Genomic DNA, 22,266 nt, shown 5'->3' with positions numbered 1-22,266 from the left:
GAGAAGACTGAAAAGCTCAGAGCAGCTGCAGAATTCAGAAAGGACGAAGAGCTGAACTTGCACTGAAGATATTGCCCCAGCTTTGCTTCCATCTGCGAATACAACATCTGCTTTTGAGGAAGTAAAATGAGAAATTGCATGAATCAATATAAAGATGGTTTCTATTTGCAAGTGTAGTCCAGGGCATAGTATTTGTGAAAGAGCATTGACAGAAGGGTTCCATTACTAGTAGAGAACACTTAAATTCAACATCGTGATTAATGAGGAGGCTAAAGAAATTGATATAATGATCATGTAGTAATTTAGTATCCTTTCATGATAATTGCTAAGGTAAATGACATGTTACTCATCCACATACCCACTAACTAGCTAGCAAACATCATACCTCTAGCTATGTATTAATAAATAAAATGTGTTTTGCCCAAATAATTTTAGAATTAATAATTCAAATATTCTTCTTTATATTATTTTAAGTAACCTTCAGTTCTTGTATACCATCCATTAACCTCAGGTAGCTTTCATGTTCTTGCTTCCCATATGAAATCCTAAATGTTAAAGCATGCCATATAACAAATTTGTACTGAGGTGTTCAGTGTTAGCCATGAATTCACTCTTGTATCAACAAAACCTTCCCTAACCTGTCTTTAAGCTAGTAGCCATCAGCAGTACTGCTCCTCTCTGGAAGCATGGTCTATATTCTCTTTTCCAGCAGTTAGTACTTGTGGAAAAAACAGGAATTAATGGGGATGCATCTCTTTCTAGTATGCACCACATCAAATTTCTACGCAAACAAAGTCAACTGGTGCTTCAGCTCTTGTTTCTTAGCCCCATCTTGGGCAGAGTAGTTGGTTTTGAGGTGCCAGGTTCATTTGGGACCAGAAATTCATGTATATGTTAACAAAGAGAGGCCCTATCCCAAGCACTTGACACAGACAAAGCAAGCTTTGTTACAAAAGCTTAGTTTGGAAGGAATGCATAATGGAAGAAAAACTGCATTTACAGTTTTGCATCATGCATTCAAAACAACTTCAAAGGCAAAGTTGCTCTTGATTGTGTCCAATACTTATTACATATCAAGCTTATAAAAAACATCACTATGGTTTAAAATGTGTTTACATGTGTGCACACATTGCAATCTCACCCTCCAGGGAACTACTATGTTTTCTTGGAAGTTTATAGCTCACAATTACCGGAGCCCAATGACTTACATTTTCCTAACTGGTTTCCAGGAGGCCGGTTTTGACTGCTGCCTCTTGACGAGCCACAGCGTTCCAGCTCCCTTGTTAGACTGAAGACGCATATATAAACAAGCATCTCCAAGGTTTCCCTAATTCCTTTGTAGAAGTGATGGGATATTGAAAAATGGAATAATGAGAAATTTCACCAGCTGAATGACTCACAATCATTTGTGCCTTTCAGATGCTCAGCTGTTCCCTCTGATAGTAAATGGGACGGCCAGGGCTCAAATCTGTCTGGCATTGCGAATGATCACTGAAAATGTTGACCTTGGTAGTGCAGCACTAGATGCTGAATTTCCATAGTGAAAGAACCCTGAAGTGATATCCAGGGTCAAGGACACGGGCAAGAACATGAACTTTGTTTTATTTGGGGTGACAGGAGGAGTGAAAGGGGCATAATGTTCATATATACACATTTTTTTCGTGTTTGAAAATAAAAATTTCTGCTGTCTATGAAAACCAGTTTATCAGATTGAGCACTTTCTCTCTGAAAGGCTTCCCATATAACTCCATGTCTGTAGACTTCAGCTAGTACTTCCTTCGCTGGCTCAAATGATGGAAATTTGTCTTCTGTTCTGTTCTTTTGCCTGAAATTTAATCTGTACACGCAAACCCTTGATCAAAACTGAATGCTAAAACAGTTCTGCCACTCTTCTTTGCACGAAATAGTGCTTACTCACAGAAATATTCATTTTGAAGTTGCTTTGTAGATAGATAGTCCAGAGGGCTAAGAGATACTGTACTTGTTGAGCAAAGGCCATATTCTGATGTCACCAGATATGGTATTTCTGAATAGTCTTTTATGCTGTTTTTACTTCAGGGTTCTGTAAGAGTTTTGGTTGTTCGAGTTTTTTTTTGTTTGTTTTGTTTTGTTTTGTTTTGTTTTGTTTTGTTTTGTTTTGTTTTGTTTTTTGGGTTTTTTTTTGTTTATAAGGAGAACCTCAGGGGTTTAGAGGGATTTTTGAGAAGGGTGACTATGAGTCCTAAAAACACCAGTGGAAAGACATACTTATTCACTAAACAATTCAGTTTAAGACAGAAGACACAATTAACTGTCTGCATTTTCTTCCTAATACTCATAAGACATGATCAAGTATAGAATTTCTAGTTTTTAAATAGCTACTTATTTAGATCATCAGAAAATGGCCTCATCCCACATAGGATGCAAAAACTCAGTGATCCACTATTAAATGAAGCTGTTCCAGATAAACTGTGAGCCAACTGACCCTGGAAATTTAGTACCCAAGTTGCGTGACTCGAAAATCTGTTCAAAGCAAGGCATGGCTGCAGGCCTTGACTGTTGTACTTTAGTAGCCATAGTAACATGGTCTCTGGAGACCTAATGCTAGTGAATTTTCCTTTATTTCAAGGAAGAGTAATAAGACAAATGTGCATTGAAACTCATTCTCTTTCTTTTTTTTTTTTTCTTCCTCCTTATTTTTACTATGCCATGACCTTGACCAAAATATCTTTGAAGTATTTTCTGGCTGATTTTCTGCTATGAGACCAGGAAAAAAAAATCAGGATATATAAAGGATCTTGCCAAAGGAAGTCCTATCTTCCTCAAAATATTTGCCTTCATTCCCAAAGAGAATCTCTTGACTAATAAAGTTTCAAAAACTTCTTAATGGAAGGAACTGATAACTTTCATCTCACAGCTACTGCAGGCACCAGAATAATATCATACTTTCTTTGAACTGACAGATTAATTGTTTTTTTGTTTCAGTAGCAGGTGCAGCTTTTCGTGAGTACATAATTGGATGTACATGTTTTTTTTTCAAAAGAACACAGGTCCCTATCTGGTGCCAAGCTCTTCTTTTTTTTTCATTTGAGAAAAACGTCCCACATGATTTCATTTTTAAAGTACAATGTAGAAAACTCATGTAAGTGTTTTTAAAAAGCCAAATACAAACAAACAAATGTTCACAATACGTACTTAAGTCTGTCTCACATGTTTCAGCTATTATCCTGGATTAGAAATTCCATCTTTCATTGAGTCCATATGGTTTACCAAATGGCAGTTTAAAACCATGTATTTTTTGCAGATTTGAAGTTAGTTGTTTTTTGTTGTAGAAGTTTTAAGGTCCATACTAATATTTTTGTGTGTTTGTTTCTATGTGTGCATGTGTAAGAATACAATATTGGAAAAAAAAATTTAGTGTGCAAGTGGACTGTACTGATTGAAACACACTTGTACACAAAACACCACCAACACTGAGTTGTAAAATTTGGTTATTTCCCCCTCTAAATATCAGAGCTTCATTTAGGCTGTTGATTATTTCTGCTGAGAGGATTAAACTGAAATGAGAAGAGCTGCCTTTATTTCTCTGTGCTGTCCCCTCAGTGTTTAGGGCAAACATGTGCTTTAATTAGGGAGTGAGAACTGCACAGGTATGAGGCTGGTCCGTATCCTCTTTCCTGTTTCATCTCCCTCGGTTATCCATTTCTCAGGCACATGGCTGCTGTGGTTCTGACACAGCACACCTCCTCTTCACTGAGAATAAGAGAAAGCTATTGCAGATAATTTTACTTCAATAACTGAGAATGTTTAAAAATCATAAGCGGAGCCATATACTTTGTTGTGATGTATAATGTGAGATGTGGTAACTTAGAACAAAAAAGCTGGGAATAGTTTTCACTCATTCTCCTGGACTGAAGCTGTCTCTCCTACTCAGTCTAACAAGTCACTAGGCTTCTGGCCAGAAAAATGGAAAAACCTCTATGCAGTGTTACTGTAAAGGATTTCATTTGTATTTGGTACCTGAGAGATTTATCTGAGAGGTTGGAAATCCCTACTATTTGCACCATTACCCACTACCATTACCCACTCAGGGCGGGTAATGTGCTAGCAAACACCCTCCTCCTTAACCTCACCTGTGGTAAGTACATAGGAGAATAAATCCCAGCCCAGCTCTGACTCTTCTGAGTCTTCTGTATTATAGATGTCTGTTTTCCCACTGAACTACAATTTAGGGTAATATTGAGAAAGCAGAAGAATTTGTGGGCATGCATGAGACTCACTGGTGTAAAGTTTTGCTTGATATCCAGCTTGTCTTTTTTTAATGTGTCTGAAGCAGTAGTTTTCCCAGCTAAAATTAGAGACATAGAATTTGTGTTAATACTCAATTTAGTCATGTGGCTCCATAAAAGTTGTTTTTGCACCAAAGTGGATTTTGCTTTCCCTGCTTGCAGGGCAAAGCATCTGATGTCTGCAGTTGGGGTAGTGAAAACCAGGGGGTGCTTATTTAAGAGACATAACCTCAGGAGAGGACACCACCATTTTGAGAACAAACCAAAAACAAAGCAGGGGAAGTTTGGAAATCTCTTCATTTACATACATGCTTCAAATCCACACTTGTTTCTGGCTTAACCTAAATACATGGCTCCTTGAAATTTTCCTCCACTTCTTCCCTCTTACTCCCTCCCACCTCTTTATTAATGCCTCTTCCAACCTCACAGATGTAGTTGCCAATCCACTGGTCTGAATCCCTGGAAATGCACATGGTCCCATTTCCCTTTCCAATAGTTAGAAAATGCTGCACCTAATTCAGCCTGACTTTAGTTCTGTGGAAAAAGATGTGTAAAGGAAAACCTTCCTGCTTTCCACTGTGGGGGATGAAGTCTCACATTTTAAGGGTAGAGACTGATCTCTTATGTATGTGTCTAAGCCTAAAGAGTATGTACCAATATGCTGAAGATGACTAATTTTTTGAATAGATGAATTGATTGCTTGATAAGCAATCCTTGACAAAGGCAGACATTCCTACAAGGGCTGAAGAACTCCATCTTGCCTGCAGGATAATAGAGGGTACATTTTAAGGATGTTCAGCACGATAATGTGTAGGACTCTTTGATAATATTCAGATCTTGTGGTCTTTGAAGGTAGGGTATTAGTTTGCATAGCTTAAGAACTTTTATTTAATTAAGCACGTTTCTTTCATTTTTTTTTAATGTTCTTAGCTTCTACCTGGTCCAGTTTCATAGGTAGGACTTGAAGTCTTTCAGAATATGTCTGGTAAGGGGCACATAAAAAAGGGAGCCCCCGTAAGTGTCCCACAGCTATCTTTATGGAAAATTTTAATCTATCCAAATTAAAAGGTCTGCCAGATGTTCAAAATGTTATAAAATGCCTAACATCTCATCACTGATGGTTTCATTGTTATGAAGATGAGTCCAAAGAGATAAGATGCCAAAAATGCCTTCTTGCCTCCATTTGACATTGGAAATGTATGTGACAAATACCATCCATGGAGTTTCCTCTCAGTGCAGTGAGAAGTGAAGATGCAGGAATCTTTACATATCATCTTCTGGTTGGTGAGGAGCTGGGACGAATTTGGTCATTATTTAGAGTAGGAAATAGCACCAGTTTGAGCAAGTCCTTGTGCCTGAAGAGTTGATAAGTATAATTAGTATTCAAAACAAGCACAGCTAGGCAGAGATCACTCTTATTCTGCAAAGGTTCTGCACCTATGGAGCTGACCTGGAGCAATACAAGATTTGCCATTGACTGTTCTTAGCATTGACTTAGGGTTAGTGTTGACCTGACTGAATCACTTGTTGCTACAGCCATTGAAGGCTCTCCACTACTTTTCTTAAGTTATTGTTTCACAGGTTCTTCAAGGCACAGAGCCTCTGGCCAAGTGTGGTCCCACAGGGCCATGTTTCCAAAGGTGCTCCATATTTCTAATGAGAGCCAAACCTTCTGAGGAGGTCAGTCTATTGTGCACTGAACTCTTGAAATTCTGCCCACCATTGTCACAGTGGGAACAGCTTTCAAGCAGTCTTGGAAATCTGGTCCTTATTTAAGAACCAAAAAGAGAACCAAGCTCATATGTCAGTGTATCTGGTTACTGAGCAATTGAAAATCTGTCCTCACTGTGTTTCAGGATTAATTCAGGATTAATAAGCACATTGAGAGTAAGGTGAAGCAAGGATAATAATAATACAGCAGTATTTCAGCAACAGGTATTTGAACTGTAATCTCCAAGACCTCAAAACCACCACATGAAAGGATCTAGACTGCCTTGAAGTGCAAGCCTGTTGGAGTAAAGATATGTTACCAAACCTTTATCAAAGGAAGACAGGCAGAATTAGTTAGTCCTTGTGCAGCATGAGGACTGACTTTTTATATTATGCTATGTATGTATTTTTATAACAGCTTAAGAAAAAAGCCATACAAAAAAATACAAATCCAGTTTTAGAGTCATGGTTAAAATAGCACATGTATTTAATTTTCCCTTTGGATATTATTATATTATATGTATTAACGCATATATATTCAAAGCAATTATTATGGAATGTGCAATTTTAAACTAAAAAGAAAAACAAAGTAGTTGACACTTGCTATTAAACTTAATTCTATTAATTAATGAGCAAATATAATTATGCAGACAATTAAGCAGACAATAAACTAGTAATGTAATATGGTTGCTATACTGTAATTAAATATTTTAACTTTTTTAGAAAAGAAAGAAAGGATTTTCCAGGTTACTCACTTTTCAGGATAGGAAAGAATTTAGCCAACTTTTGCAGAGTAAGTTTTTTCATTCCTAGGATATTCTTAAAATTATTACATTGATCCTAATTTTATTCTTTATCTTCTGATTATCTTTTAAAGTATTTTATTTTCGCTTTTCAGTCGCTGAATGGTTTTGCCTTGGTGGTGAGTGCAGATGGAATGATATTCTATGCATCATCAACAATTGTGGACTATCTAGGGTTTCATCAGGTAAATATATTCAGAATTACTTAGAATACCCAAACACTGGAATTGTATTGACTTTATTGTCAATATGTATATTGTCAATATTATACTTCTGCTATTATTTTTAAATGCAGCACTGTATGTTGCATAACTTTGACTGCTGATTAGACACACTTCCTGAAATAAGATTATTTTACTATGCCATCTCATTTTTGTCAATCTTATGGGTGAAGATTTATTTCTTGTCATTTCCTTTTATAAAGCTTTCATTAGCAGAAATATGATCCGTTATAAAATTGAGATTCAGCTAGAAGTTTATTTTCAATTTCAGTATAAGATGTTGCTGTTCTAGGCTGGTTGTCTGTGTGTAATAAGTATATTCTAAAGTCACAGACAGTTGGAAAGGACTTCTGGAGGTCATCTAGTTCAACCTCTTGCTCAAAGCACATCGAGCTAGAGCAGGTTGATGCAGGACTGATCTATGACCCATCTGGAAGATGTGTTCCAATGTTTAGCCACCATGACTATGATTTTTTTTGCTTATTATTAATTCCCAGCTTCCCATGTTGACACTCATGTCTGTTGCTTCTTGCCCTCTCACTTTGCTTTTCTGAGAAGAGACAGGCTTTGTCTTCTCTTCCCCTGCTCATTTGGTTGATGTACACAGTAGTACATTCTTTCTGTGATTTTCCCTTCTGAAGGCTGAGCAAACCCTCTTCTTCTCTCCTGGATGTGCTCCAGCTCTCTTAAGTGTCTTGGTAGCACTCTCCTGGGCTCATTTTGACATTCTAATCTCTTTATTTTCATGGAGTACCCAAAATTAAGAGAGAAATTTGCCTTTGTGGAACTTCCTGAAGTTCCTATCAGACTATTTTTACAGCCCACCAAGGACCTGCCTTGCCCTCCCAAACTCGTACCCTCTGGAAACCTGCTGAGTGTTCATTCTATCCCGTGATTCCTTAGTCAAGAAATTAAAGAGGGCTTGTCCCAGATAAATCCCTGGGGGAATGCCATTAGTCATCACTTGCCTGTTGGATGTTTGTTACTCACATTTGCATAAGTACAAAAAAGTTAAGAATAGAAAGAATCATCTTAGGATGTGAAGGGGAAAAGCAGATGTTGAGAAGTAGGGGTCTTTGAAACAACTTTCCTCATTAAAGCTGCTCTGAAGATGTCCTACACCTGCCATTATTTTAAGCAAAGTATCGACCTAAAGATAAGTGGCTACCCCTGACAGTTCCTAATTAACCATTCCTTGTTGTAATTGTTTCAGACTGATGTAATGCACCAAAACATATATGATTACATTCACGTGGATGACCGCCAGGATTTTTGTAGACAACTGCACTGGGCCATGAATCCTCCCCAGATGTTGTCAGGACAGCAACTACAGTCAGAAACAGGTGGGGTTGTGTATGTTGATTGGAAATACAGGCATCACTGTACAGAGGTAGAATTGCACTCCACCTATGCCCGCATCAGTACCATGTCCAGTCAGATTCTTCACTGGAAAGATGCACAGTGGCCATTTATTTATGTTATTGTCTCAGAGATGACATTTCTTCCTGATCCTGGGCATTTATAAGGCAGAGTATGCCACTGGTGCTCCAAAGTGGTTTCCTTTGGTTTTCTCTAATGTGCCTACACGTATTCATACACGCTCACAATGAGCAGCATCAGTTCTTCATACTGCCAAAATTTTGTTGACAACAGATCAGGACGTCAATAATCCTCTCATTGATGCAAAAGGGTTCTGTACAGAAGCACCATGGAAGCATCACCTTCTGCCATTTGTGTTCTCATGCAAAATTATGTGGACAGGAGCCTCCTGAAGAACAAATAGGTTTAGCAATGAACTTTTTCCTCTGAGGCTATACTTCCCTAGGATGGGGATTGGATGCCTGCCCTCAAAGTTTCTCCTACACGGGATATTAAGCTAAAATCACAACTACAGAACTTACAATCAGGTTGAGATTGTTAACCTTAAAAAGAACTATTGATCCTAGCAAAATGTATGCATTTCACTAGAAGGTGAGGTAGTAATTGAGGAAATAAATTGGGAAGTATAGTCACCAAATGAGTGGGGAGAAACTTGCAAGAAATCCTTCAGCAACCTCTACGAAGTCCTCAGGAACACAGTCATGAAACTTTGGTGGAATTTCTTGCATTTCCTGTAAAACAGTTTCTGTGTTTTACAAGAGTCTTATAAATATAAATATAGGAGCTTTTCAACATTTTGTAGGAAGTATGCAGGAAACTAGCAAAACAAGATGCACTATTATTTCAAACTACAAAAATTTACAAATATTTGGAATTTTCATCCTAATGTATATTGTGGAGAACTTCAGGTCTCAAGTTCAGTTTTGTATAAATTCTTGTGTCTTTCGGGAAATATTTCAGAAAACTGCACTTGTACAAAAAAAATCAAGGAGGTGCAACACCTGAACATTAGCTCATAATCTACTATCCATTTTTTTGTTCTGGTTTTTTTTCCTAGGGTTAGTATTTTTCCTTATTTTGTTCTCATGTCTAATGCATTTTCTGTGATCTTGGATCTCAAACCCAGCAACATCTGTTACCCTGTTTTGTATCATTAAAAATCACAAAAACGCAGGAAATAAAGTCCAAATTTATTAGGAAACTCACCCGAATCCCACTGCAGAGCTTTTATTTTTCTTCTGTAAGAGCATGTGCAGATGTATCCATATATGACACCATTGAATATTCACCCATCCATAAAGCAATTTTTAGCAATTTCCGTAACAGCTTCCTCAATTGGCTACAAAACATTTTCATTATTAGTGTGATCTGATATATGTTGCCTTCACTGTTGTTCCTAGGAGAAGAATATATTCTCAGTAAATTGTTCAAAGCACAAGAGAATGACAGCATGACAACAGATTATTCTTCCTTTTTAACTCGCTGTTTTATCTGTCGAGTTCGCTGCTTGTTGGACAGTACTTCTGGATTCCTTGTAAGTACAACTTCAGTTAGATCAGTGTAGGCATGACATAATAGACTTTAATTACTTCATATGAAATATTCTTCAACATAAATACTGTGGAAATCCATTGACAGGATACACTTTTCTTTTGCTGTGCACTAACAAGAAACACCTAAGATAATTATTAATATGTGTAAAGAATGATAGGAGAAAAAAGGTTGTAATATTTGAAACTGAAAGACTTTAAAATTGGTTATACTTTAAGCTCTCTTTGACAATATCTGTCCTCAATTTGTACTGGGCATAGCACAAGGGTGGCAAGTTTGAATTACAGCAAGTAACATTTAAGTCCAAAGTATTTGCTTTAAGGAGAAGGAAAAATAATGATGTGTTTTTTCCTTTTGCAAAGAACCCTTTAATAATAAAACCCAGAATTAGAAAGTCTCTTGCATGCTCCATACTAGGAGTGGTTCATTTCTAGAAATCAATTTTTCTCCATTTCCTTAGTAAAGACCAGTGCTGTTTCCACTCAGGGGAAACTCCAGCATGTGCAAAGAAATGAAACAATGAGCGTGAGACTGGGAAATGCAAGTTCTGCCTCAGATGCTCATTTGCTGGAAGGCTATGGGTCTCAACAGCTGTCGTTTCTGCATCCCTGCTTTAATCTCGTAGCTCTGGAAAATGCCTAACTCACACAGGATGATTTTTCACTGGGCATTTTTTTGGTAGTTAATTTTTTCAGTGAGAGGCAGCAGCTTGCTATTAACTTGAACCCTGCTCTGTGACTACACAGACATTTGAGGCAGGGATGCACGGTTCCTTCCAAGCTGTGCACTCTGTATGTGGCTATCTTGGGTCTGTTTTTTCCCTCGGTACCTCTCTGCATAGCCCTTGGATTGTATACTTGTCAATCTGTATACTTCCCAGAGAAAGTGCAGAATAAGTGGAAAGAAACTAAGAGACCATCTTGCTGGAGAGAACCGAGCATGGAAAAAGAATGATTCCAGCTTCAGTGGGGTCAGAGGAAACAACTGTTTGCATCACTGTACGTGGCCCATTTTGGTGAACAGAATGTAACACAGAACTTCTACTTCTGAGTACACAAGAGAGAAAAAAATCTCAACCAGCCCCAAAAGTCTCATCTTACTGTTGATAGTACCTCCACCCACCCTGTCTCTGAAATGGCATGGTTTAAATTATATGAAGAAAATTAAATTAGTAGTTTCAATTGCTGATTCAAAACTGGGTTTGGTGCTAAATGATGCAGTCTATAGGTTGTATTAGCATATTAGATGTTTATACGCAAAATGCTTAAATTGTTGGGTTTTTTGTTTTTGTTTTTTTTGTGGTTTGTTTTGTTTTGTTTTGTTTGTGGTTATTTTATACCAGACAATGCAGTTCCAAGGCAAACTAAAGTTCCTCTTTGGACAAAGGAAGAAGTCCTCATCAGGAACAGTATTGCCACCTCAGCTGTCTTTATTCTGCATAGTGGTACCACTTCTGCTCCCTTCTGTGACAGAGATGAAGATGAAAAGCCTGCTTGTGAGAGCAAAGCACAAAGCTGATGATGCAGCAGCAGCGAACACGAAGTATTTACAAATTAATCTTTTGGCATTTAGTGAAGATTATGGGCTATTAAGCATGTAACAAACACAAATTATGCTAAATATTGCTCCATTTTAAAACTCTTTCTTAGAAAAGTGAATAATTTATCTGGATTTACTATTGAATACAAAATAAATATAATACAATTACTGTAATATAACATAATAGAATGCACGATGATACAATATATTGTACTTTATAATACATGTTAAGTAATATATTTCAATATACAAAATTTTATATTAGAAAAGGAATATTAGGGTATCTTTCTAACCTTCAAAAGTTACCAATGCATTAAGCCAGATGTAAAAGTGGAAAAGAAAAGGTATTTTTACTGCAAGTTTTCTAATTTCAGTATCTTATGCTAACACAACTATTTCAACTTGGGCATTTTGGTAACAAACAAAAGAAAAGAAAAACTTCAGAAAGCTGAATGTGTGTGTGGGGAGTGTTCACAAAGAGTCTAATGTGTTGTACTTGGTGTATGCATTTATATTTCAACAGAAGTTTTATGAACATGTAAGTTTACAATTGCACTAAATGCTTGGGGGTGATCATTTGGAAGGAATCACAAAAGATCAGGACAGATTGTGTTCAGGCTCATCTCCTTCCTAACACTTATTTTTGTTACTCTTCTATGGCAGAATTTGTTGATGTTTGGGGCTAGGATTCTATTTTCCCTTATTTGCTTAAACATAACCTTACAGTAATGAGTTCTATTGCTGTGAAGCAAAATGCTCATCAGTATCACCGACAGTGCCATAATTTGGCTTTTAATTAGATTATGCTTGTTGATATGTATGTGTGGATTCACTATCCAGATCTAGTACATACATCCTTTTGAGAAGAACTAAATTGCTGGAAGTCTGATATAATGGACTAATGCAGGCTTTTGGAATACAGTTGGAAAGTAATTTCTACTTGCTAGTTTTTCCAGTGGCCCAGGTGAAATTAACTGATGATCAGAACTGAGTTCCTAATAGAGAAGTGCTTTACTACCTTCCTGTCCAGTGGCCAAGGATTTGACAAGAATGAAGCAACTATTTATCTTCAGTGTTTGCTTTGGTTCAAGTCTGAAGCATGGTAGCCAATGATGGGCAGATTTGTACAGTCTTTTGGGGTTTTTTTCCCCCGATGGTCTTAATGCAAGGAAGCTTTTGTAATTCAGTATTACAGATATTGCACCCTTTTAAAGTCCTGATTCAAGCATTTTCAACTAAAGATCGAAATAAATACATTCAAATCATATGGTGCTTATTGCAAATTGAAATCATGCCAACTCTTAAATGCATTGCTGGTCACTGTGATGTACGTACCTCAAACATAACTTGAATAGGAAGAGCAGAATATGCACAGCATTTATTTCAATTCCAGATGAAATTTATTTTTCCAGATATAGTAAGTCATGAACAGAATATTCCTAAATGTAACTATTCCTCTTAATTGAATAAAGAAGTCCAGTCACACACTAGTTGGAGCAACTAAATTATGCAGGAAAAAGACAATTATTTAGTGCTAGTTACTACATAGTTAAACCAAATGCCTTTGCTAACAGTCATCAGCTTGAAGATCATATCTTTTGGAGTCTGTGATTCTACTGTGTTGTCATTCAATGACAAGGAATTTTCCACATTTTCTACTCTCTACAGCTCCAGTTCAAAAGGCAGTTCAGGACTTTCTGAAGCAACAGAATTATATGGAAGAAACAATCACCATGAAGGTGCTGCCTTCACTAATGCATTACAGATTGCTGAAAACCAAATCAAAGGTACTGCTAAGTACTTCTAGATTATATACAGTTTATGGAAAAAGAAACTCATCTTTTATTTTCTCCTGATAAGTTTTTCAGGTTTTTGGTCCCAATGCTATCTTCTTCTTCTCCCTAGCACCTCTTCTTTAAAAAAAAAAAATTAAAAAAATTGTCCACCTCAAAAGATAATGTGGAATAAGTCTGTGATTTCAGACTGGGTAGAAAATTTACAGAGAAATAAATGGTCAGAGTAAATAGTAAATAGTAAATAAATGGTAATAAAAGAATACTCAATGTATACTTGCCTAAAAGTGGCAGCACTGAATTTAATAAGTTTATGTGAAAATCCTGATAATTAATAACAATATCTATTCCTCTTTGATGAAAACTGGAAGATATGTAACAAATGTTAGTTTTCCCCAAAGATTAGAAAACAGAGGAAAATTAGAATGCATTGTCTTTAAAACTCATGATGTGCCCACAGCTTTGACTCATGCTTTTCCAGTGTTTGGCTGTGGAAAAATTAGGAGAATCTAGGCTCTACTTCAGATTTTACAATGGATAGAATTTTGATGGTAAGCCTACCCCACTGGGCAACTTCTTCTTAAGTGGACATGTACTCATCCTTCTGTCATATCTGCTGGAAATCTTTAATGTCTTTAAAATCATTTCTCTATTATAGCTCCATTTTTTATGAACATTTTTTTTTTGTGGGTACTACTGCAACTGAGATGAAAATATTAGAAGGAATGACTACTACTGTAAAATCGTTGGTTACAGTTTAAGTGCTGTACTAGGCTTTTCAAATTTTAGTTTTAAGATAAAAAATGCTTAATTTTGTGACATATTTTAGATTGTGCTTTCTTAAGCTGATGCTTCAAGGGCAACAAAGAAATCTTTGAACATTTGCAGTTTAGCTAACAAAAAATACTTAATACTGCTTGTATTAAAATCTATTTTCTTTTAAATTATATAGCAAAGAATAATGGAGAAAATGGCATTTCTCTAGTTAAAGTACAAACAAATGAAGATCACTGGGTCTGGGTTCAAGCTAACACTCAACTTCTGTATCGAAGTGGTTGTTCAGAATATGTCCTTACCCAACAGCAAATGTTAAAGTAAGTATATTTTCCAGTACCAAAAAGTAAAAAAAAAACAGGAAAATGAATGCATTCTTTTTGTATTAAATCTTTCAAAGGGCTGTAGCAAACTAAAAGAAGAGCTGAGTGAGAAAAATTTAGTTTACTTATGATATGGAAATCTATTTCTGTTTTGGGACATATGAAATGACAGTTACAATCCTAAATAATATTTATTTTCTGTCTTCAGCGTTTTCTTCTTCTGAAGTTGAGTATACATATACATTAACACCGAAATAAATTACTTTATTATTAATATTTGTCTTTCTTGCACAAAAAAAAAAATGTGGTTTGGGTCTTGTTTTACATTACGGCTGAAAATCTAGTGTCCTAGTTTTTCTGCTTATCAGCATTTGACTATGTTAAGCTTCTTTTTTCCCCTTCATGTAAGACAGTTCAGCTCATGTTTTCAGTTGTGCATGTGCAACATAACCTAAAGAAGGGTACTCACATTCATTGTATGCTTGTAGACAGTTACATCTAGTTAGTTGTCTGTAGGCTCAGTCACGGAGTAACTAATCTCACAGTAAACTAATATCTCAGATTTGCAGTCAAAGAGGAGTTTTTGGATGTGTTTTACCCTTTCCTCTTAAGTGGGTTTTTCATCCTTTCCCTATTGGACTGTCTGTTCCAGTTCCTATGGGCCTTGTTGAAGTATCTCTTCAAGCTGGCCTGAGGGAAGAGATAAGAGAGTGGACTCAGTGAGCAGGGGCCAGGAGTTTTACATAGCCACCATCTGGCCCAGTGCTAAAAATGTGGCTGTTATCCCAGATTTTTTCTTTCAGAATGCCTTCCAGGTGGAATAAATAAATGAAAAAAGTCTTTTCACTTCTAGAGTAGATATTCCTTGCAGGCAGCGTATTTCCCAAGATCTACATGAGTAGCAGGGGACCTCTCACTTGAGGATGCTGGAACTTTTTACCTTTACGGGGATGGCACAAACATCATCTTGCCGTGTCAGGGAACAAATTTCTATTAAGAAGCAGATTAAAAGGGGCTGTTTGTTTTATTATTTTCCCTACTTCCAAGTTGTTTTTATGTAATTAAGCATGTTTATTTAGTTAAATTTTTGCTTTCAGAGTGATTAAAATTCTTCCTTTGTGCGTGATAGTTCCCGCAGACTGAAATATTACAAGAGTTGGCCTTGGTGTTTATATTCAATTATATCTTAGTCTGCGATAGATTTTGTATATGCTACAACTTCTTTTTTGCTACTGTTAAAATGTATGCTGTCTTCCAGAAAACATAGATTCTTTTGCAGAGTTTCCACTGGATACTATTTCACTGTAAAATTCTTCATTTGAGGGCTTAACTTTTTTTGACTATTGCATTTTGTTCAGTCTTGTGCTTCCCAGTTTGACCATTTTCTGAGAAGCATGTTCTGCAGCAAACTTTTATGAGACCATTTGCATCTCCATACTGTCAATAATAAAAATAAGAATATTTAGCAGAAAACTGAAGATATTTAATGCTTTAAAAAAAAAAAAAAGAGAGAGAAAATATTCTTCTTTCATGGTGTACATTATTACAGTGGGACGTTTTCTCTTTATAACAACACGGACTCCCTCTACTGGAAAATCCTTGTCTTGCACATTGATTCAGTACCCAAGGAAAAAAGTTCTCTTGTGAACTAAGAAAAAGCCTTCTAAACCCCTCAGTAGTTCTTCAGGTTTTCATACACAATTTCCTATTGAGATGTCTGCTTCTTGCTTGGAGATGCATGAGGTGGTTTCATGGCACTTGACCCTGCAGAGCTGGGAATCAGCACATTAGTGAATTTAAGACCTAAATCTCAGGATTTGGATCCCAGTTCTGAAAACAGCTGCTTTGGGCATGGACTGCTCAGCCAACACTTTCTGCCAGTGTTCTTCTTTAATGATTACTTCAGCTGGAGGTCATGGAAAATTAATTCACTAGCCATCTTAGAAAACAAAAGGCAACATAAATTAAGTTAGACATAGAAAACAAGCATACACCCAATATGAACATCTGTGACTATTCGGGTATTTAATTTAGGCATTTTATTTCCTCCCAGCTGGGTTCTTGAAATGTAAGACCCCCACGGTTGTCCCTCAAATCACTCTGATCAGAAAGCTCTTATGTGTCCAAATAACTCCTTGTTAACAAAATATATCTAATTTAAGATGCTACATGTATTTTATCTCTAGAATTTTCTATGCAAAAATGTTATTTAGATATATTTTAAGGGAAGAACAGAAGTGTAAGGGAACTACTGTATTGAACTACAATATTTAGGTTCTTTATTGAACTGTGTGCCTGAAAGGGAAGAGTAATGCATGAATTCAAATGAAGCAATGCCTCAGAAAGTTAGCTGTGCACACACATTGACTCCCAGATGCGGTGACACTCTTTAGTTGTCTCAAGAAAATGCAAAGATTATGTGCACAAGGGTGTGAGAGTCCCATACTGAGGACAGTGTATAGCTTGTAACATATGTTGAGCCACTCTGTATCCCAGAAAACAAACATTTAGAAACCCCTGATTGACTTCTTTTTTCTACTGTTCTTGAAAGGGAAGAAGATGAGCAACTGAAGATACTAAGTGGTTTTGCCAGTTTGAAAGGAAACCTGGAGGGGCTTTCGTATAACAGTGCCATTGAAACTCTGGGCCAGTGGAAGCATCTTAACTGGGCAGCAGTGAAGAATGAACAAGATAATGTAAAAGTGAAGTTTGAGCCTCATACTAATGGTGAGTGTTTTATGCAAGAGGAACCTCTGAGTTCTAACACATCACTTTTAGGCATACAAAACAACTGCACCACAAACAGTACCTGGACTTTAAGAAACTCCAGTTCTTGTTCCATGAGCCAGAGAATGAGCACGTGTCCAAACAGGAGAGCTGGATCATTCTACAGCAGAGACCAACATTTTTTAAATTTGGCATCAACTTGTCCTTCCCACTGGGGGAACGCAGAAAACGGCCAGCCTTACTCGGGGCTCCAACAGCGCTGTGCAGAGAACTATGCCACAGACCACCTGAAGCTGCAGAGACCATTAATATCCTCAGAGTCTCTCTATGACACAGCTGTTCCTTTGGAGATGCCTATCAAAATGGAATACGACTCTGATTCGGAAAACATTGCTGATAACTACCTGCTTTCGCAGGGCCGAGCCTGGCTGGATGAGAGCAGCTCGGTGAGAAAGCAGGTGTCCAGCTATCCCAACAGAATGCACCTCAAAACGGAGCCGGACCTCTGTGAGCCAGCCTTGCCGTGCCAGAAGCCAAGGCACTGCCTTTACACACCCCATAATTGGCAATGCATCATAGCAAATCATCCCAACAACCTCAACTTGAACAGAGCTTGCAAGGGTTCACGGAACAAGGAGGTGCCCCCCTTCTGCCCTCAGAACTCCTCTGTGTGTTTGGAAAGCATGCCTGACCTATCACACACAGCTTGCTACAGCCACTTCTACAGCCCCAGCCCAGGGGAGGAGAAAGAGCCGGTTAATGAGGTGTTCAAAATGCCATGTGAATTTAAAAACCCCTGCTTGGTTCAAGCAATCAAGCGTGAGCCCCTGGATTCTCCACCATTGTCCAACAGCGGACAGAACAGAGTACACACAAGCTTCCCTGAAAATACATTAGTAGGTCCTATGCCTCATAAAACCACTGAATGTACATTTTTGCAATAGATTTTATAACACTTGAAATATTTATAATGTTAAAAGCAGAAGTTGTAGATTCTCTTCCAGTTGAGTTAAATGACTTACTAAAATCAAAAGCCAGTGGAAATATTTTGAGAATATGTGTGTGTGTGCACTTCTGTGTGAAAAGAAACAGACACAGGTACACACAGCCTACCCCCTGCTACTGCCCTTCTTTTAGTGATATTTGGAAAGAAGAAAGAAAGATAAAACTTCAGGCGCAGAAAAGGAATCATTACTTGCTGCACAAGTATACCTGATCATTTTTCCTTACCACCTTTCCTCTCTTGTCATTAGCAAAGTCTAACAATTTCTGTTTTCTTTGTTCTGTTTGTTTTTCTCAAGCTGATGTGATGCCTCTGTGCAAATCAAAAATGTTTATGGTCTTCAGTGTGGTCAGTTCACCATAAGAGATTTTGCTTTATAATTATTTTTCACTCTTATAAGAAGGATCAGCTATTCCTTCATCCCAGCATTAAATTAATGGCAATAGGAAAGAGCTTCCCAACACAACTTCCTACTTTAAAAGGACCACATAAGTAAAAACAACAACTTGCATAAATGAATTAGAAATTGTTTCACTTCAAACTGAAGTTACTTCTAAGTTTCTTGATAATATTATTGTTTTAGAATCCATATTTTTCCATTTCATTGCCATCAGCCTTTCATGTTGCTGCTGAAAGACTGAACAATGGAATGTAATCTACATCTATAAATGAGTTACAAAATGCTGTTAAACATATGTGATAACAAAATATTTCTCCTATTATTTTCCTTGCTGTTACTAGTAACATCAACAAAGAAAATGCACTTTTTAACCTGATAGTACTTTTTGACTGACAGCAGTTTGTTAGATATTGTCACCCTACATCAAAACCAAATCCCACACTAAGATTATTTTTGAAAACATACTAGTTTCAATCCCAAAAGAAACCATTCATCTCACTGAGAGCTAGATGTATATTTTTCAAAGGCACTTTAGTGCTTTTGAAAACAGAGTGTATACTTTTCTTTGAACCCAGACAGTAATGTGTTTCCACAACAACAAAAAAATAAAGTTATATTTTGGGTTTTGTTATTGTTGTAGTTTGACTCCTGCACTAACTTTTTTTTTTTTAATTGCACTATTTCAACTTTATATCAACTTCACCTATATAACAACCACATAGTTTTTTAAAAAAAGCTTAGATGTATGTATATGTGCTTTTTGAAGGAAGCCCTGTAATGAATGTTTTCTTTTTCAAAATGTTATAAATAATTATAATGTCTTCCTTTATCTGTTAGTCATGAAGGGCATGGCTTTACATGCCAGATGAGTGGCATAAAAATGTCCCAAATGCTTTAAATATGTAGAATAAGTGGAGTTTTCAGGTAGTGCAATGGTTCTGCACCTGGGAGGCTGCTCTTCTCCAAGAAGACTGACCATCTCTTCTGATAGAATTTACTACCTGTACATTAGAGCTGGCAGATGTAAAGATACTAATTCTCTGCATGCTAGTGCTTATGAACTGTGGTATGAAATGCTGCATACTGGACAGCAATGAGGGGTAACATCTTACTGTATCTTGGTTTAAATCTGTCAAAGTCCAGTTGACCATATCCAAGCCGTGAGAATGTTTCCTTTTTTGTGTCCAAGGTACATCAGCTCCCTTTTGGCCATGTGCTGCCTCTTGTTTGAGACAGTCTCGATATCCTTGCTCTAATACTCCTGCCAATGGTTGCAATGCAATATCAGACCCTGTTCTGAAGTGAGGTCACAGTGGTGGAATTTACACTGCTCTCCAGTACACACCACTGTCCACATCACATAAATTCAAGCCAAACTGCAAAAATATTTGTGGGCAAACAAACTTGTTCTTCATACAGAGTGAGACTACCATAAATCGGTTGCTGCACATAAATCAGGTTGCTGTACAACCTCTGCCTCTCTGATTGACTATCTATATGATTGCAAGCAGCAGTTCTTTAGACTCCCACAGAGTTGCTGTCATGGTCCTTTGCTTGGCATGCAGCAGTGCACTGGAGAACTGTGCTGGTGCCAGACATTACTGTGTGCCTCAGAGCTGCTTGTAGGGCTGTGCTATGAACCCTGCAATATTCTCCAGTCCAGCTCCTTGTGCAGCTGCCTGGCAGAAACAAGGTGATGGGGAGACAGGGTAGTGTGGGAATAGAGGGCTGGGGGCGAGAGGAGAACACACATGCATGACGTCTGACAAGCTGCTTGTTTAATTCCACACTTGGAATCACTCTCACACCCCTCTGAATGAGAGTACCTGGGGTTTCACATTGCCTTGCACTTTCTCACATAATTTGCATTGATGAAGTGCAACTCTAAAACCCATTATCTTCATCTGGACATGCTGATGCCATTTTGCACAAGTGGTTACACCAGGTGCAACTCTGCAGAGGACTGTGCCACCAAAAGCCTTCTCTGTCCTTAGAAATACTACCTGCTGTGACTACAATGGGAGAACTGCCAGGTATCTGAGTGCAGAAGCAATTTATACTAACAACAGAAATTCTCTAAAGTTCTCCCTGTTACAAAATTCCTTCTTCTTTTTTTTTTTTTTTTTTTTTTTTTTTTTTTTGTTGACATAACTCTGTGTGCTCTCAGGCTTTCCTGACATATCAGTTAGAATTATTTTTCTCATGTTTCCAACAAACCCAGACAGTTTACACATCTTGATCAATATTATAGAGATAGGTGAAGCTTCTGCATGTAAGGGAATGTAATCTGACACATGAGATGTAATGGGCTTCTAGGTGGACGGATGAATGTGCGACTCAAAAGTGAGATGTCACCTTCTGACTCCCTGCTGTATAAATGCATGTTTGTTTCCTTATTATTCCATAAAGTCTGAAGCCAAGAAAAACACACTTATCCTGCACATCACATTTGTGTTTGGCCCACTTAATGTGTGGCTGAGTTCTTATTTCAGGCATGAAAATATGTGATATCAGTAGAATTACTGCTAGTCTAAATTATCACACATGCAGTACAGCAATCTCCCAAGAACTGTGTTTATGAAGAGATCAGCAGTTTATCCTCTTTTTTGACAATTGCTAACCGTTGTTGGTAGTAAAGAAAGACCAGTTCCTTTTAAGTACTTGGAAAGAACAGAGGAAATAAATGCTTAAAATAATCTCTTGCCATTTGTGTTTAAGGCACAGATCTGCCTTTATCCTCTCCCCATGATATGTGCCCTGGATTGAGTTGGGACTGAAAACTGACATTGCATTGTACCCTATTAAATTACCACTGATTTAATCTTATAACCATTTTTGTATGCAGACATTAATGACCTCCTGGCACTGACCAGAAAACAGGATGAAAGACAGAGCAGTTCTTTAAAATGGTTACATTTTCTTAGTGGTTGTTGTTGCTTTGGCATTATTCTAAAAACTAGCACTGAGAAGTAGGGTTTAAGATATTTTCAATCACTGGTGTTTAGCTTTTAGCCTTAATGAACTGGTATTTGTATCCCTTCAGCATAGCCCTAAAGTCTATTTTAGGATCCTCCCGATGCATTTATTGTAGCAACAATAAAAAATTATTCTTGTAGAAGAAATGTCTAGTCAAATGGTTGCCTAATCGAAACTTGGAGCATTCAGGCTGAAAGAAATGCCTGACTGATAATAGCATTCAAACTTCCTCAGCCATAAACCCTCCAGAGGCTGAGACAGAATGGACTCACAAATTCCCTGATCTTTGGGGAGGGTGTACTTTGGTATGGAAGGTGAGCAGTTCTAAAAGCTGTGAGAAGGTGTCTTCCCCTGGGATGTTACTTGGACCACAAAGAGTAAAGACTATTATCAGTGCTAAAGCTGCTGTGGAGGTCTTTACTGAGAATGTGACCTGATTTCAGCTGCCAGTGCACAGCTGTTGAGTACCATACAAATACCATACAAGTCCAACACCATTGAAAGCTACTACTTTTACTGAGAAACAGCATGATTGTTGATGTAACAATATAAGCTTGAACAAAAAGATTAGATTTTCCTGCACTTACATAGTGACTGAAACTGGGGCAGACCTCGACTGTAGGTAACACTATAAATAATTTAAATTGACTTTAAAGTCTTTGGATACCAAAGTAAAGCTTTGTTTCAAAAGTTCTGAGTGAAGGCAGCACTGTGTAAGTGCCAAGCTTGTTTTAGTTATCCTGGGTTCAGAGATTTAACAAAGGAAGTGAAAGATTAAGGGACTGTACCTAAATTCAC

General features: G+C 37.4%; 1 protein-coding gene across 2 annotated transcripts in view; it reads left to right on the top strand.

Annotated features, from left to right (window-relative positions):
• AHRR (aryl hydrocarbon receptor repressor) overlaps positions 1-19,123 on the top strand; it is an 82,331-nt gene extending 63,208 nt beyond the window's left edge. For both annotated transcript variants that reach the window (XM_021528787.4, XM_085571803.1), the window contains exons 5-11: positions 6,877-6,966; positions 8,216-8,345; positions 9,783-9,916; positions 11,276-11,475; positions 13,141-13,259; positions 14,218-14,359; positions 16,914-19,123. In XM_021528787.4, coding sequence (XP_021384462.2) covers positions 6,877-6,966; positions 8,216-8,345; positions 9,783-9,916; positions 11,276-11,475; positions 13,141-13,259; positions 14,218-14,359; positions 16,914-18,033 — 1,935 coding nt within the window. In that variant the 3' untranslated portion in view covers positions 18,034-19,123. The remainder of the gene's footprint in view (positions 1-6,876; positions 6,967-8,215; positions 8,346-9,782; positions 9,917-11,275; positions 11,476-13,140; positions 13,260-14,217; positions 14,360-16,913) is intronic.
• Positions 19,124-22,266: the final 3,143 nt, after the last annotated feature.

This window comes from Lonchura striata, chromosome 2 (genome assembly GCF_050655825.1).
Source record: "Lonchura striata isolate lonStrDom1 chromosome 2, ASM5065582v1, whole genome shotgun sequence".
Lineage (NCBI taxonomy): Eukaryota > Metazoa > Chordata > Aves > Passeriformes > Estrildidae > Lonchura > Lonchura striata.
The sequence above is the reverse complement of the archived record's forward strand: the minus strand, read 5'-3'. Positions and strand labels throughout refer to the sequence as shown.